The 17,646-nt window shown below is 37.0% G+C and overlaps 2 protein-coding genes across 3 annotated transcripts; both read left to right on the top strand.

Moving 5' to 3' along the window:
• On the top strand, nt 1-5,107 carry LOC131952038 (ribosome production factor 1). The gene is made up of 9 exons (XM_059314504.1): nt 1-259; nt 1,309-1,365; nt 1,831-1,911; nt 2,091-2,186; nt 2,556-2,709; nt 3,118-3,200; nt 3,473-3,651; nt 4,345-4,471; nt 5,010-5,107. Exons 1-9 carry the CDS (start codon nt 179-181, stop codon nt 5,049-5,051), a joined length of 900 nt encoding a protein of 299 aa, XP_059170487.1. The 5' UTR covers nt 1-178; the 3' UTR covers nt 5,052-5,107.
• Nucleotides 5,108-7,949: 2,842 nt separating this feature from the next.
• On the top strand, nt 7,950-17,112 carry LOC131952036 (lipase member I-like). Of its 2 annotated transcripts, none has more exons than XM_059314501.1 (9): nt 7,950-8,092; nt 8,720-8,837; nt 9,894-10,078; nt 10,751-10,864; nt 12,029-12,142; nt 13,365-13,479; nt 14,887-15,003; nt 15,495-15,605; nt 16,856-17,112. In XM_059314501.1, exons 2-9 carry the CDS (start codon nt 8,762-8,764, stop codon nt 17,098-17,100), a joined length of 1,077 nt encoding a protein of 358 aa, XP_059170484.1. In that variant the 5' UTR covers nt 7,950-8,092; nt 8,720-8,761; the 3' UTR covers nt 17,101-17,112. The 2 variants fall into 2 exon arrangements, with proteins under 2 accessions (XP_059170484.1, XP_059170483.1); XM_059314500.1 differs by having other exon boundaries at nt 7,950-8,100.
• Nucleotides 17,113-17,646: the final 534 nt, after the last annotated feature.

Below are 17,646 nucleotides of genomic sequence, written 5' to 3'. Positions count from 1 at the left end.
ATAAGTTAACCGGATACAAACACAGCCTTTTAAATATAAGAGTACTGTCCCCTGTTAATTTTTAACTACACATGATTTGCTCGTTGTTTCTGTGATTGAATGAACAGTTGTCTTACTAATCAAACGTTTTTTAATACGACATAGTAGATCTAGATCTATCCAATTACACAAATTAAAAATGTCTTTAACAATGCCAAAAATAAAGAATAAACAGAGGAGAGTAGAGGTTTATAAAGAATTTTTAAAGGAAAAGCGCAAGGTCTGTATTTTAAAAAAATAGAGTAGACAAATCACCACTCTGGCTTCAGTAATCAGTTAATGTTATGTTAATCAATGACTTGACTGTCCACTCACTTACCTCACATTTCATTTCACTTTCTCTCCCTCAGCACCATCATAAACAAAATAAAACATAGACTAATAATATTTACATTAGTCATTAGGCCATATTGTGAATATTGTTGATTAGGGCCTAATATAATATAATAAGTAATATAGTAGGCCTATTATTTAGGCCTATTTAATTGATTATATAATATATTAGTGTAGGTCACGGATATAGTGATATATTTTATGAATTTTTTATGTCATGAATTTAGACATTAGACAAGTTTTTAAGTTTAAGACTTTATTTTTAAGACGAGATTAAGACACTGACTCTGACATTGTTGTTTGTCAATGACTGATAAGGGGGTCGGTCGGCGTGGTCGAGTCGGTAATGCTCATGGTTGATAAACCGTAAAGGCAGTTGAGGCGCGTTAGCTGGGGACAGCCACTCTTCTAGGAGAGACAACTCCAAAATCAAACAACTGCTGCCTTGTAGTTTGTTCTTGGTTGGACAAAGGCTATGGAAGCAAATCTAAAAAGAAAAGCAGGCTGAAATTGGAGTCAATGGCCTCAATGGCGCATAACCAGTTGACATGTATCCTTAATTGTTATGGAGGCGAGGTCGAGTCGGCAAAAAGCTTATGACTGATAAATTCAAAAAAGTCTCGAGTTCAACCCCTCTGGCAGATAAGGCTCGATCCCTTCCAACACTAAAAAATTAAGATCGAAGAAGAAGAAGAATGACTGATGACTCAGACTGTTGTTAGTTCTTGATACTTTAAAATCTTGACTGACTCACTTAGTAAATCACTTATGTCACTGAGTCCACCCATCTCTGATAGTTACTTCATTTGCATTTCATTAGTGCAAGTAAATTTTACTTAGGCAAAGTAAGTAGCCTACATCATTATTTAAAATATTGACTATTATTTTTTGTTATGCTCAGAATTACTATTATTAAAGTGTTACAAATTTTTTCAGGAGAAAATTGAAGAGAAAAAGAAAAGAAGGATTGAAGAAAAAGCCATGGGGGCTAAGGTGAGTATCATAATTATGGTCTATGTTAGCATTCAGCTGGTGGTATGCATTTAATGCATATTGGAAATCATTTTTGCTTGCATTTAGCTAATTAGACAATGTATAAAATTACTAATAAGGAAATAAGAATTTTTTGCTCTCAATTCAGTAAATTAGTTTCTTCTACAATATAAACAGCAAATAACCCCCTTTTTTTTACCTCATTATCCCATATTTAATAATTTAATTTAATAGAAAAACAAAAAAATAAATTCTGCAACTATACATTGTCAAACCTGACTCCATTTCTACTACTAACTATGGGATATTTAAAAATTAAAGTTAGATAGGCCTACTTCTAATAATGAAATTTACTATAGAATTTCCAGATTAATTTAGTGTTTTATACAGTTGACACTCGTTTGAGTGATATAAGCACTTACTAACCTAGCTATAATTTTTTAATGAGTGAATTCCTTACACTAGGCACCTCCCAAGAAAAAACCAAAGACAATTGAAAGCATGCGCGTACCGGATGAAACAATGGTGGACCCAGCTCACCAAGAGGTAAACTATCAAAATAAAAAATTATTTTTACTGTTTTGTATTAAAAAGTAATCTAATGAGCATCATGGTATAAGTATAATGTTTTTTTATGTTTTATTTTATTTTTTCTCCCTCATGCAAAGTTTTTAAATAAAGTTTAGTCCCTTTATTCATAACATGTAAAAACAAATCATTCACAGACTCAAATAGATCTTGAGCTTGATGAAATGGCACCATATTTTCGACAAGAAACATCACCTAAAATTCTCATCACAACCTGTGACAGACCAAAAAAGGTGAATAAACTTTTTTTCATTCAGCATTTCCTTTCAATAATAACAAATTAGCAGTCACTTTAATCTAGACTGATTCTTATTGTTTCAATAGACTTAAAGCTGTTTCCAGCTGAGCATTCTTAGTTTTTATTTCTTCATGGGATGAGTGGCAGATTATGCAATTACTAATGCAAGTTTGGTTGCTATGCTAGAGTCATTGGTATCTATCACAGGAATGTACAGGTTGCTGGGCATAGTGAAGACCACACAACTCCTTCATAGGCTTGTCTTTGACACAGATAAAGTTTATTTCATCTGACCCAACTCAAATTGACCATTAGTTATTAAAGGGTGCATTTTTTGACAAAAGACTTGTATATTTTGTTTCAGAAAACAAACAGTTTCTGTAAGGAGCTGAAGAAGGTTATTCCTAACTCCGTGATAAAGTACAGGAGAGGTCTAGATTTAAAGAAGATTGTGCCGCAGGCTATTGAGAGAGACTTCACAGATCTGATTGTAATTAATGAAGATGCCGGTGAACCTAGTATCCTTTCTCAGAACTTGTAGTTTTCTTACACTGGTTAATGTTAAAGTTAGTTGTTTATATTAAAATTATCGATGCAAAGCCGCTTATATTTTTAATAACTGAAGTAGTTGTTTTTTTTATTTACTAAAGTGTAGTTTATGATAGTGCAAAACATTTTAAGGTGTTAGAAATAAAATTAATCTGGCATTGAACCAATTTACCAAAGTTTTATAAGTTGATTTTGGATATTTCTTCAGTTGCACAGAAGAATTTTTTTCAAGATAGTCGAGTAGAAATATTTCACGCCTTTAGATAAAATTGTTCACAATGTTTGTGCAGGTGTTTTTCATTAAGTTTTTTTTTTAAATATATGACTAAGTGCTGATGAATAACTTAATGTGTTATTTTGATGTTTAACTTTAAAAGATGGATTAGTGCTGTGCCATCTACCCAATGGGCCAACTGCTGAGTTTAAGATGATGAATGTCAAGCTGTGTAAAGAACTAAAGGTGAGATCTTAATTAGTTTTTCTATCGTAATCAATTAGTTTTTGTTTTGTTTTTAAATTGATGCAATCTTAAACATTTTTATAGAAATTTTCCAGTTGTTTTTTTTTTCTTCCGTTTTTTTTTGAAAATCTCAAATGTTAAACAAAACTTTTTAGTTAGACAAAATATTTTCCAACATTATTTGTTATTGAATAAATGAAAACTTTTTTTATGATAAGAATTTCAGGTTTAGAAATGGCACTATGTTATTTTTTTATTGACGTTATTTTCAGCGTCTAGGTGAGATGACAGAACACTTCCCTGAAGTTAACATCCACAACTTTAACACCAGGCTGGGAGTCACCATAGGAAGGATGTTGATGTGTTTATTTCCCCATAGGCCAGAGTACAGGGGGAGGAGAGTTGTCACCCTTCACAATCAGAGAGATTATATTTTCTTCAGGCATCATAGGTGAGCTCTGGTTTTTATTATATGTGACAGTGTTACATGCCATGCAGAGCTCCAGCATTTATATGGTGACTGGAAAGATGGACAAGGACATCTTGTTTTCTTAAATTAAGCATTTATAACCATTAATAATGACCACATGTACATTGTAGAATTATAAAACACTTTTCCACGAAATATGACAGAATTAAAGTATATTGGTAAAATGAGTTTGTATTATCGCAGTTTTCAGTTTGCGCATTTATCTGTGAACCATATGAATATTTGTGGGACGGAGTGGTCTAGCGGTAGAGAGCTGGACTGCTAACCCGTAAGTCTCGAGTTCGAATCCGGGTTTAAGTCAGTAGACCATCCCTGAGTCCACCCAACTCTGATGGGTACCTAAGTCACGTTAGGGAAAGTATAGGCAGCTGGGCATAGTGCTGACCACACTATCTCTTCATATGCCGAGGTCACAGAAACAAGTGAACTCTACTTCACTTGCCCCATAGACCGTCAGGTTTGAAAGGGAAACTTTACTTTATATGAATATTTAGATGTATATGTATATGTTCTTGCAGTTATATTACATCTAGAATTTGAATATTTAAAAACTAAATTACTTGTGAACTATTTGCTTAAATAGTGTAAAAAAGTAATACATAATGATAACAAAGTTGAGATTTCTTATTTGTGTTTCAATGCTTGGTTTGACAGGTACCAGTTTAGAAATGAAGAGAAAGTAAACTTGCAAGAGCTGGGTCCCAGGTTTATACTCAGGTTGAGATCCCTGCAGAAAGGCACCTTTGATTCCAAGTCTGGGATGTACATATGGATACACAAGGTGGGCAGGATCACATCTGGCTTTTATATGGGCTTCATTGTGTGGGGGGGGGGGGGGGGGGAGGGGGGGGAAGGGATTATACAGGCTTCAGTGAGGGTGGTTATACAGGGCTTCAATGGGGGGTTTTATATGGGCTTCAGTGTGTGTGTGGGGAAGGGATTATACAGGCTTCAGTGGGGGTTTTATATGGGCTTCAGTGTGTGTGGGGTGGAAGGGATTATACAGGCTTTAGTGAGGGGGGGGTTATACAGGCTTCAGTGTCATTTTTATATGGGCTGCATTGTCACTTTTTTATGGGATTCAGTGGGGGGTTTATATCGACTTCAGTGATGGGTTTTATTTAGTTTTTAGTGTGGTTTTAATATAGTCTCCAGTGTTTCTTTTTTTTTTTTTTGAGGTAATCAGACTGATTTTTTAAAGGTCATCTATTCCTAATTTTTGAAGACCATCTGTGATGGATTATTGGTAGGTCATTGTGTTAAATATCAACTTCCCTTTAGAAACATATTGTTAAAACTTGCTTTTATCTCATCCACAGCGTCATGAAATGGACACAAGTAGAAGAAAGTTCCACCTATAAATATGATTTGGTTTATAGAATTATCTAGCTCAAGAAAATAAATGTCTGTATAAAAAATACTCAAGTTCAGTTCTTTTTTTGTTGTTTGGGTTTTTTTTTTTTTTTTTGCTATTATTTAAAAGTAAGAATACTACACACATAGTCAATCTATGATATAGGGGCCTACTGCTTGAAGAAAAATGTGTTCACATAGAGCAGACAGCAATGTTGGTGGCTGTTAAACAGGATATATGTTCTACTTACCATCTTCCAGTTCCACATGGTTGAACTAATTTACATTAAACAAAATTAAGACAAACCTCACACGGTTAGTAATTTTCTGATTATTATCAACAGCTTCAATGGGAATTGTGAAATCTGATACACTAGTTATCAACATATTGAGAACACAGGCTGTATCTCAGACAAAATCAATTAAACATAAGCATGCACATAACAGGTATGCTAACTTGGTTTGGGATGGCATTTCTTTTAATAACCAGCTAAATATCTCCAAGCTGACTAGGTCCGAATTCCAGAAAAAAAATGGAAATATAAAAATAATTTTTCTTAAATATGGCCTATTAGTTTAAATAGAAATAAACCGGTAGTGATCTCCCCTAAACTTTCTCGAATATTCTTATATAAAACAACAGGGGATGGTAACTGGGGATATAGTTATGATCTTTAATCCATTTTAAATACTGAAACTTTTAAAAATAGAATAGAATCTCAGTAAAAAACAATTGCGCACCAAGCGAACGCCTAATAAAGGTGAGTATAATAGTGCGCAATAGTATTAGTACTTTATAAATTTACATTAGTTTTTTGAGAAATCGGAAGTAGCGTAAAGTACTACTTCCGGTCAACGGAAATTACTAAAAATTTAACAGAATGTAGAGAATTAGATCTTTTACTTACATGTGAAATTTCATTTATCTATCTGAAATAGTACTCAAGTTATAGGCTTTTGAAAAATTCAAAGTAGAAAAAGTACCACTTCCGGTTATCCGAAATCGCTCAAAAGTTGATACGGATCTACGATTTTGATATAATACTTGTATATGAAATTTCATCAACCTAGCTGTAACGTTACTCAAGTTATCGTGTTTACACACGGACACACACACACACACACACGGACACACAGACATACGGACAAGATTGCAAAATTATGTTTTTCCGTATCAGTGAGATGTAAAACGTCGAGATTTGCAAAAATCTCGATTTTTTTTTTTTGCACGATAACAAGACTTTCTATATACTTCGTATATACGAGAAAGTAAAAACGGTGATAGCCTCACCGAGTAAAATGGAAAATAATTAAAACTTTAAAATATTACATTTTTAATGTACTAAAAACTTGTCATAATGATAAAGGTTTTTAATATTTATACATTGACAATGTATATTTTGGACTTATGAGTAAACCCATTTCTATTTAGTTATTCACTTAGTCTACATTTTGCAAAAAAATATAAAATAGAAAGTCGATACTTGAATGTTATAAACAATCGGTAATAAAAAAGTTATTCTTGCCGAACTATTATCCATCCTAAGTTAACTCCCATTTTAAACATAAAAAGGTTCCGTTTGTCCAACCTTAAACTTAAAATCGCTACTATTTATGTATACAAAACACTATGCAAGAGTATTGCCTGATTTTTGTACTTAACATGCTTAACTATAAGATTTGTAAACATTCGATTTTAATTCGAATAAAACAGATCACCTCAGTTCGCGTATTTGATTCTCCCCTTTTATTATCACAAGAAGTGTTCACTTTAGTTTAAATACAGTTTAATGACTAATTAAATATGTAATTAAATTGTATGGTGTTGTCATCAAAGAGGCGCATATCTCCAAAGCTAGAAGGAAAATTACTCGATAAGAAATGTGTCGAAATCGAGGTAGGCCTACATGAATTAAGCCATAAACCCACTAACACAGACTCTGTGACCTCCGTTAAAGCTTGTAACGGTCTATGACCAACGAAGCCAAAACAGTTATACCGTTGAGCCAAAACAGTTATACCGTTGACTTAAGGAAGCTACGCGATGAACGAGTATTGCTGATCAATACAGGGGCAGTAGAGGGGTCAGACCCCCAGCCCATGGCATAGAACCCAACAGTGATAGCTTTCTCGAGTATAGTTTCAGCTACTGGCGGATGAAGTAGAGTTTACCTGTTTCGGTGACCTCGGCATGTGTAGGGATAGTGTGCAGAGTTTCTTCCAGGCATCTCTTCCCCGCCCCCTCCCGTACGAAATGGAATTAATATAGAAACACATACTTTTACCAGTGTCCCGTCCCTCCCTGAAAATGATGTTCGTCCCCCCCCCCCCCTCCGGAGAAAAAAGTCTGGAAGAAACACTGATGGTGTGGTCTGCATTAGGCCTCGCTGCTTTTGTTTTCCTTAAACGTGATTTAGGTACTGGGTAGACTCAGGGATGTTTTACGAGTTCGAATCAGCGTTCAAGTGGAACGTCGCTGAGTCCATCCAGCTCTGATGGGTACCTAGCTTACGTTAGGAAAGTCAAAGTAAGCTGGGCACACTATTCCTTCATATATTGAGGTCACAGAAACAGGTGAACCCTAATTACCCCACGGACAGTCAGGTTTGAAAAAGGGAACTTTTATTCTTTTTTTTTATACTGCTGTGTTAGCTCCTTGGTCAAACCATGGTAGCATATTGTACATACTTTGGTTAGTATTATAAAAGCCTACTTAATACCTCATTCTTTCAACCAACCATATTGGCTGTATCTTCTCCTCCAGTGCAACAGCACTATATTACACGTTCTATTTTTAACTTAATGTTAATACTATAGACTTGTTACTTCCCCCTCCCCCTCCTAGTTATAAGACGTCAGAGTGTCACAGCCGTGACCCAAACGTCAAGTGTAGTGTCAAGTGTAGTGTCAAGCACTCACAGCACGAGCGCACTGCTCACACTGTGCAGCCACCGACCCAGTTAGTGGAGAAGGTCGGCCCTAACGCACATTGTTGCCTGCTGTCTGGGATGTAGCTCGCTAAGTTCGCGGATTGTTCTATGTTGATACCGTAAGTTGGTAGGTATTTACACTAACAGTACATCAAAACATCATGATTTGAATGGTTTCTGTGGAATAACAATAGGTGACAATAATGCTTAGGTTATCGTTCTTTATTTACATTGAGGTAACATACATAGGAATAGGCATACACTCGTGTATATATATATATATATATATATATATATATATATATATATATATATATATATATATATATATATATATATATATATATATATATATATATATATATATATATATATATATATATATATATATATATATATATATATATATATATATATATATATATATATATATATATACGTATATATAAATATGTGTGTATTTTGTGAGGGTGGCGTGCTGATATATAAATTTTATATATATATATATATATATATATATATATATATATATATATATATATATATATATATATATATATCCTAAAATTCTAGTTTCACTTATTTTGGATGTATTGCTTTATCCCCAGATTGAGCTTTTTATCCCGTGTTCATATTGTTAACCAATTGGTTACATATTTCGTTTTGTTAAAATAAAATAACGTAGTTACTGAGATGTTTTTTTCTCTTTTACATCATATTGTTGCGATTTTTATTTTTGTATATAGATTCAGTTAGGCTGCCGGATTGGCTTGCCATAAAATTGCAACATGATGATGATGCTCAACAAAGCTTCCTTTCTGTTTACAATCGTGTGGTACTGTGTGACACACGGTATCGCTTCCGGTAAGTGACACCATTTTGATAATAACAAGGGGAGGGAATGAGTGTACAGCAAAAAAAATTGCATGGGAAATAATTAATATGTTTAAAGAATTATTTATAAAATTAATTTCATTGTTTTGAATTATTGTTCTTGTCCAGATAAGCCCCACCACAAATACAAAAAGTGCACGCGCGAAAAATGAACCCCGCCACTATTGACCTATTTCTAATGTCTAGACATTTTAATATTTAAACGCACGCCATAAAAAGGGGGCGGGGGAGTAATACTTTTATTTAACAAAGTCTAACGTCGATTATGGATGGATGGTCTTTAAGGGGTCATCCATAAATGACCGTACGCTTTTTTTGACGATGTTTACCTCCCCCTCCCCTCCGTCACACATCGTCACAAAAAGCCACCCCCCCCCCCCCGCCAAAAAAAAATGACGTCACACCTCAGCCTACAACCCCCCTCAAAATTGCTGTTGAATTTTTCTTAAAACATCGATATCTTTCCAAAATCTTCTCAAAGTAGGGTATTTTAATCAAAACAATTTTCTAAAACGCGAAATAACGGCTTAAACTCGATTTCTGACATTGCTTTTTCATAATGCAAAAATGTGACGTCACACCATCTGAACCCCCCCCCTCCCCCTCATCACACACCGTCACAAAATTACGGACCCACCCCCTCCCCCCTACGAGTATGACGTCATTAATGGACGACCCCTAAGTACAATCTGGTTTTCATTTAGAATGGCAAGCACAGAGGCGTAGCGACCCTTCCCGGGCGCCCGGGGACAAACTTTCAATTTTCGATTTGCACCCCCCCCCCCCCCCCAAGCTTTCGATTTGCACACCCCCCCTCTCATATATGTTTTGATATATATAAAGCAAAAATGCAGCTAAAATGAAATTTTAATTTGTTTCTCCAACCCATTTTGGCGCCCCTTAAGGTCGGCGCCCGGGGACATATGTACCCCTGCCCCCCCCCCCTTCGCTACGCCTCTGGGCAAGCAAAATCTCAACTTTTAACGAATCCAGAGAACCTGTTTTCTTTTGTTAATTTCCGGTCAGGCTGGCTCATGTCAGGTTGGTGGACCCCCTGCTACACCGACCCTCCCATTGGCTGCTTCCCCACCAGTTACCCCTACAACAACACGGGCGGCATGTCCCCACAGAGCCCCTACGCCATCAATGTTTACTTCCGGCTGCACAACCGAAACCGGAACATAGTGTTCAACCTAAACAACGTTCGCCAGGTTTGAATTGTTGTTGTTTTTTAATGCTTTTTAATGGAAGTTTCTATGGTTATATTGCACTCAGTCTTTCTTTCAGGCATATATTTCTTTGGAGTTGGGCACTTAAAACGTTCGGGGGAGGGGGGGGGGGGGGGTGTCGGACTTAAATTTCCGCGGGAGGGGGGGGGGGCAGACTTGTTAAAGTATTTATTTTGTTTATTATAAAAGGTTGCCTAAATAAAACTCTGATTGTGCTTGAAAACCTCAAAAAGGTTCAACTCTATTTTTAACTTTAACCTAAAATTTTGATATAGTTGATTCATTAATAATGATCTTTATCTGACCACATTTATTTCAATCTATTAGAAAATCGTTTAAAAAAAAAAAAAAGCAAAATAAGTGTTTGAGATGATTTACATTTTTAATGTGATGTCACATTTTCTTATTGCACCCCTCCATTGTTACAAATCGTCACAAAAAGCCCGAACTCGCCACCCCCACTCCCAGGGGTGTGACGTCATTCATTAACGCCCCCTGCTTATACGGTCTTATCAAGGTCCCCCAATATAACTTTATCAGAGCGTCAATTTAAATTTTATTTTAATTGAAATAATTGAATTCATTTACACAAAGACTAATTTACACAAAGACTTTGATGCAATGTCACAATTATAACGGTTTTTACCGTAACAGGAAACAGCAGACGTCTTCAATCCTGCCCTGAAAACAGTCTTCATCATCCACGGCTATTTTGAACACGGCAACATCTCATGGATTCTGAACATGGTGAACGAACTACGAAACAAGGTCATCTTTCAAATAATATTAAATTTTTTAAACATGTTAACGCATCTAAAAAGCATTTATGTATGAAATGCGAGCTTTTATGTTTTAATAGCTTGTTAATTTAGAATAAAGGGGCGCTCTTATAGTTAATCTTTAAATTTAAATTGTTCAACAAAACAAATCGCAAACTATAATAATTTAAACTCAGAAATTTTTTTTAAAGTAATTTCCGGAGAAGTGATGTATCATGTGTTGCAAATAAATTGACTATTTGATTGTACTTTTATTATTTTTAATAAACCGGGAGTGATCTCCCCTAAACTTTTTCGAATATTCTTATATAAAACAACAGGGGATGACAACTCGGGATACAGACATGGTTTTTAATCCATTTTTAATTACTTAAACTTTAAAAAAATAGAATAAAATCTCGTAGGAAAAAGAATTGCACACCAAGTGAACGCCAAACAAAATGTGTATAATAGTGCGGAATATTATTAGTACTTTATAAATTCACATGCGTTTTTTGAGAAATCGAAAATAGCGTAAATTACTACTTCCGGTCAACGGGAATTGCTCAAAATTCGAAAGAAGGCAGAGAATTAGATCTTTTACTTACATGTGAAATTTCATATATCTATCGGAAATAGTACTCAAGTTATAAGCTATTGAAAAATAGAAAGTAGAAAAGTTCCACTTCCGGTTATCGGAAATCGCTCAAAAGTTGAAGCGGATCTACAAATTTGATATAATACTTATATATAAAATTTCATCTACCTAGCTGTAACGGTACTCAAGTTATCGTGTTTACAGACACACACACACACATACACTTAGATACAGACATACGGACAGAATTGCAAAGTCCAGTTTTTCCGTCCCGATAACGCATAAAACGTTAAAATTTTGATAAATCTAGGTTTATAATTTTTGCCCGATTAAAATAAGTCTTCTATACTCCGGATGTGATGAAGGACTGAGGTGTAAAACGTTGAAAACTGTCAAAAGTTCATATTATTTTGTGCACGATTACAATACTTCCTCACTCTATACTCTGTATACGAGAAAGTAAAAAGTGACTTACTTGTATGGGGTGTTTATTTCATTTGAATATTTTTAATATATTTTCATTAATTGCGTTTTTTTTTTAGTTAGGCCTATATGTTGTAAATGTTTTTTATTTAGGGTGATTTGAACGTGGTCGTTGTGGATTGGTCAGGAGGAGCGTCCAGCTTGATCTACCACCAGAGTGTGGCCAACACACGGGTCGTTGGGGCCGTGTTGGCGTTGTTGTTGCAGGTCAGTGCAGGGGTCGTTAGGGTCGTGGTGTCCAGGGGTCATTGGTGATGGGGTCAGTTGTGTACAGGGGTCTTTGGTGTTGGGGTCAGTGGTGTACAGGGGTCTGGTGTTGGGGTCAGTGGTGTGCAGGGGTCGTTGGTGTTGGGGTCGTGGTGTTCAGGGGTCAGTGGTGTACATGGATCGTTGGGGTTGTGGAGTCCAGGGGTCATTGGTGTACAAAGGTCGTTGGTGTTGGGGTCGTGGTGTTCAGGGGTCAGTGGTGATGGGGTCAGTGGTGTACATGGGTCGTTGGGGTTGTGGAGTCCAGGGGTCATTGGTGTACAAAGGTCGTTGGTGTTGGGGTCAGTGGGGTACAGAGGTCTTTGGTGTGGGGGTCAGTGGGTGTACAGGGGTCATTGGTGTACAGGGGTCGTTGGTGTTGGGGTCAGTGGGGTACAAGGGTCGTTGGTTATGGGGTCAGTGGTGTACAGGGGTAGTTGGTGTTAGGGTCAGTGGTGTACAGGGGTCGTTGGTGTTGGGGTCGTGGTGTCCAGGGGTCATTGGTGATGGGGTCAGTGGTGTAAAAGGGGTCTTTGGTGTTCCGGTCAGTGGTGTACAGGGGTCATTGGTGTACAGGGGTCATTGGTGATGGGGTCAGTGGTGTACAGGGGTCTTTGGTGTATGGGGTCAGTAGTGCTGGGGTATGGTGGTGTTGGGGTTAGTGGTGTACAGGGGTTGTGTTTTTGGAGACAATAGTGGTGAGGTATCGTTGGTGTTTGCGGTCAGCAGGGCTGAGGGGATCGTTGTTGTTGCGTACAGTGGTGCACAGAGGTCGTTGGTGTTAGCGAGATGAAATTCTGATTACCTATTGGGTTATGTTTTAAGTTGTCATTTGTTTCTTCCTTCTTTAAAACGATTTTTACCTTTGGATAGTTAAAACGCATAAAAGTACTCTTAGAATATTTGGTGAAACTCCTAAGATGTTGGATATTTTTTTTTTTTTTTTTTATCAAGCAGTTTGTTAGAGAAAGCTACACATTCTTTAAAATTATCTCCCTTTTTATTAAAAAAAATTCGAAGTAAAGGAAATTATGTTATTCTTTTAGTAGGACGGGTTCGGTGAATGGGTGTATGAAACTTGTCGGGTTCTGTACCTCCAAAAAAATGTTAAGAATCACTGCACTAGTCAGACCCATATAAAGGTCTGATCACTGGTCAGTCGTGACTCGTCTTACACTTTCAGGAGATGATCGCCCTTGGCGCCAGACCGTCTCAGTTCCACCTGATTGGTTTCAGCCTCGGTGCTCACGTGGCCGGCTATACGGGTCAGATTGTCAGTGGAGTGGCTAGAATTACAGGTAAGTGGTGAGAAGTACAGTTGGTAGAATTACAGGTAAATATTGAGCACAGTTGGTAGAATTACAGGTAAGTGTTCGTAGAATTGGTAGAATTACAGGAAAGTGTTGAGTACAGTTGGTAGAATTACAGGTAAGTGTTGAGAAGTACAGTTGGTAGAATTACAGGTAAATGTTGAGTACAGTTGGTAGAATTACAGGTAAGTGTTGAGTACAGTTGGTAGAACTACAGGTAAGTGGTGAGAAGTACAGTTGGTAGAATTACAGGTAAATGTTGAGTACAGTTGGTAGAATTAAAGGTAAGTGTTGAGTACAGTTGGTAGAATTACAGGTAAGCGTTCGTAGAATTGGTAGAATTACAGGAAAGTGTTGAGTACAGTTGGTAGAATTACAGGTAAGTGTTGAGAAGTACAGTTGGTAGAATTAAAGGTAAGTGTTGAGTACAGTTGGTAGAATTACAGGTAAGTGTTCGTAGAATTGGTAGAATTACAGGAAAGTGTTGAGTACAGTTGGTAGAATTACAGGTAAGTGTTGAGAAGTACAGTTGGTAGAATTAAAGGTAAGTGTTGAGTACAGTTGGTAGAATTAAAGGTAAGTGTTGAGTACAGTTGGTAGAATTACAGGTAAGTGTTGAGTACAGTTGGTAGAATTACAGGTAAGTGGTGAGAAGTACAGTTGGTAGAATTACAGGTAAATGTTGAGTACAGTTGGTAGAATTAAAGGTAAGTGTTGAGTACAGTTGGTAGAATTACAGGTAAGTGTTGAGAAGTACAGTTGGTAGAATTACAGGTAAGTGTTGAGTACAGTTGTTAGAATTACAGGTAAGTGTTGAGTACAGTTGGTAGAATTACAGGTAAGTGTTGAGTACAGTTGGTAGAATTACAGGTAAGTGTTGAGAAGTACAGTTGGTAGAATTACAGGTAAGTGTTGAGTACAGTTGGTAGAATTACAGGTAAGTGTTGAGTACTATTGGTAGAAGTACAGGTAAGTGTTGAGAAGTACATAAGTTAGTAGAATTACAAATAATTGTTGAGAAGTACAGTTGGTAGAATTACAGTTAACTGTTGAGAAGTGCAGTTGGTAGGTTTACAGGTAAGTGCTGAGAAGTACATATGAGTTGGTATAATTACAGTAAAATTACATGTTGATTATTGCAAGAATTAAAATTTTAAAAAGTGTTGAGTAATTTAATGTATTAATAGAAACGGACTCACACTTCTTCAATTTGTAAAAGTATATAATTTCTATTTAAAGAATCTACTCTAACTTGTTAAAGTATATAATTTAAATGTAAAGAATGTTCGCTAATTCTCCCGGTGGAGGGGATGGGAGGGGGATGAGTATTCAATGCCAGAATGATTCTGCACACGTCACGTCGAAGGTTCTGACCTTGGTCTTTTTATCTTTGAGGGTTGGACCCAGCGGGGCCGAGCTTTAAGGACACGCCCCCCGAGGTTCACCTGGATCCCAGCGACGCTCGGGTCGTGGACGTCATTCACACAGACACCGGCTCGTCCTTGAGCATGGGTGAGTGGAGTGAGTCGTTCTCAACGTGATGCGTGATGAGTTGAAGTTGAAGCGAGCATCATCCTTTATAGAGTTAATTGTTTATTTTTGTTGATTAGTAATTTTTTTTCAAGAAACGTGATATACAATATATATATATATATATATATATATATATATATATATATATATATATATATATATATATATATATATATATATATATATATATATATATATATATATATATATATATATAGATGTAAACATTAAATTATGAAGTTCCAAAATAACGCAGACTTGCAAAATAGCACAAGGGACATAACCGAATTTTACAAAAACATATACATTTAAACGGAGTTAAGTACCTTGACTTGTGGTGTACTTATTATTTCATTGTTATTTTAGTTTTACAATTCAGAACGAAAAAGAAGAAACCTGATCCCCCTACTTCCATTGTTTCCAACCGAATACTATTGTGTTAATTATTTTTTTTATCTATCCCTTTTCAGGTGCGAGACAGCCAATGGGGACGTTGGATTTCTACCCCAACGGTGGGGACAGCCAACCAGGGTGCTCGACGAATTTGTTTGACCTCATTTCTGCCGTCATGTTCAACTTTGGTAAGGTTCCAAAAATCAAACTTTTTTTTTCAGGAATCTCTTTCAACTTGACTTCACTCCTGCGCTAGATTAATCTCTGTGTTACTGAGAAATGTCGATATAGGGCGTGTGATTTTGAAATGACTATTTTATTATACATAAACCCAGTGGCGTAGGCAGGGAGGGGGTTCAGCTATTTTATATATATATATATATATATATATATATATATATATATATATATATATATATATATATATATATATATATATATATATATATATATATATATATATATATATATATATATATATATATATATATATATATATGCTGGAAAAAATTTAACCCCCCCCCCCCCCCATGAGACGATCCTGGCTACGCCACTGCATAAACCTTGTGTGTGGCCATATCAGCGGCTTAGGCTGGAATTTTTATCCATTATATATATGAGTGTGTCTATGAGGGTCTATTTGGGAGGGGTGATAAGTTGAATGACTAATGGTAATCTTTCCTGAAAAGCTGTGTGCCTTTGGTCAGGTACTCATTCTAGCTGAGTGACTTAAGTCAAGTACCCTTTAAAGCTGGGTGACTTAAGTCAGGTACCCATTCCAGCTGAGTTACTTAAGTCAAGTACCCTTTAAAGCTGGGTGACTTAAGTCAGGTACCCATGCAAGCTGAGTTACTTAAGTCAAGTACCCTTTAAAGCTGGGTGACTCAAGTCAGGTACCCATTCAAGCTGAGTTACTCAAGTCAAGTACCCTTTAAAGCTGGGTGACTTAAGTCAGGTACCCATTCCAGCTGAGTTACTTAAGTCAAGTACCCTTTAAAGCTGGGTGACTTAAGTCAGGTACCCATTCCAGCTGAGTTACTTAAGTCAAGTACCCTTTAAAGCTGGGTGACTTAAGTCAGGTACCCCACTGGGCTGGGTGACTAGTCGGGCGTTCACCAAAGTGGAGTGACTTAATACAGACACACCTAGAAGCTTACGGATTCAATTCATGCAGGCCTACCTGTCTCCTCTGAACGATTGTCAGCAACAACAATTCAAGACTTTAATATTTTGGGGGGGGGGGGGGGGGGGCGAGCCATTTGTGATTTTGTGTTAATATACTTTGTGTTCGTGTGACTCCGATGTAGTGTACAAATTTTTGTTATGATGTGTAAATCCTTCATGAACATAATTTTAGACTGCTGTAACTAGTGTAATGTAATTTTAAACTGCTGTTTATTGAGAACTCTTTGTTGTTAAAGTTTTTTTTTCTTTTCAGATCGCGGTACTCTCGCCTGTTCCCATCTGCGAGCTGTCCACCTTTTCACCTCCACGATAAACAATAACTGCTCCTTCCCCACTGAGCGATGCGCGTCATCGTCGCCATGGCAACACTGCGCGCCGTGCGACGTTGACCAGTGCCCCCAGATGGGCTACAACCTGGACACGCCCACAGCTGACGGGGCGGGGTTTGTCTACAAGCCCACGACGTCCGGTCAGCCCCCGTTCTGTAGTAATAAATAACATCACAACCTTTTTGAGTTCTTGTCTACAATTTTTTTTAAAAAATAACTTCATCCACAATAGGGAAAAGTGAACACTCCCCTGCACCCCTTATGGTTACGCCTATGATCTTGTTTATATAATACGCATCACCAGAGTTTCTTCCAGGCATCTCTTCGGGGGGCTTCGCCCCCCCCCCCTCCCGAATTTTTTTTTACCGCCCCCCCCCCCCCCCCCGAACGAAATGAAATTTATATAATTTATATAGAAAATATATACTTTTAACAGTGTCCGCCCCCCGAAGAACGTTTACCCCCCCCCCCCCCCCCGAAAATTTCAAGTGCCCCCCCCCCGGAGAAAAAAGCCTGAAAGAAACACTGCGCATCACACACACCAAGGTTGAGTGGCAACTCCCTCTGCACCCCTCCTAGCTACGCCCAAGGGGGGTCCAATTTTTACCCGGGGACAAACTTTCGATTTGCACCCCCCCCCCTTCAAACTTTCGATTTGCACCCCCCTCATACTTTATATATATATATATATATATATATATATATACCGAGGGGT

This window comes from Physella acuta, unplaced genomic scaffold (assembly GCF_028476545.2).
Source record: "Physella acuta isolate Inbredline_101_S28 unplaced genomic scaffold, ASM2847654v3 ptg000847l, whole genome shotgun sequence".
Classification (NCBI taxonomy): Eukaryota; Metazoa; Mollusca; class Gastropoda; family Physidae; genus Physella; species Physella acuta.
Note: the sequence above shows the minus strand (reverse complement) of the source record. Positions and strands in the feature narration are given on the sequence as shown.

What these genes read in the sequence shown, in the direction of transcription:
- LOC131952036 (XM_059314501.1), top strand. Translation starts at nt 8,762, where the DNA reads ATGATGATGATGCTCAACAAAGCTTCCTTTCTGTTTACAATCGTGTGG. An exon ending in GACACACGGTATCGCTTCCG is followed by an intron (nt 8,838 to 9,893) that starts GTAAGTGACACC and finishes ATTTCCGGTCAG; the next exon opens with GCTGGCTCATGTCAGGTTGG. An exon ending in TGAACGAACTACGAAACAAG is followed by an intron (nt 10,865 to 12,028) that starts GTCATCTTTCAA and finishes TTTTTTATTTAG; the next exon opens with GGTGATTTGAACGTGGTCGT.
- LOC131952038 (XM_059314504.1), top strand. Translation starts at nt 179, where the DNA reads ATGTCTTTAACAATGCCAAAAATAAAGAATAAACAGAGGAGAGTAGAG. An exon ending in TTTTAAAGGAAAAGCGCAAG is followed by an intron (nt 260 to 1,308) that starts GTCTGTATTTTA and finishes AAATTTTTTCAG; the next exon opens with GAGAAAATTGAAGAGAAAAA. An exon ending in ATTTTCTTCAGGCATCATAG is followed by an intron (nt 3,652 to 4,344) that starts GTGAGCTCTGGT and finishes TTGGTTTGACAG; the next exon opens with GTACCAGTTTAGAAATGAAG.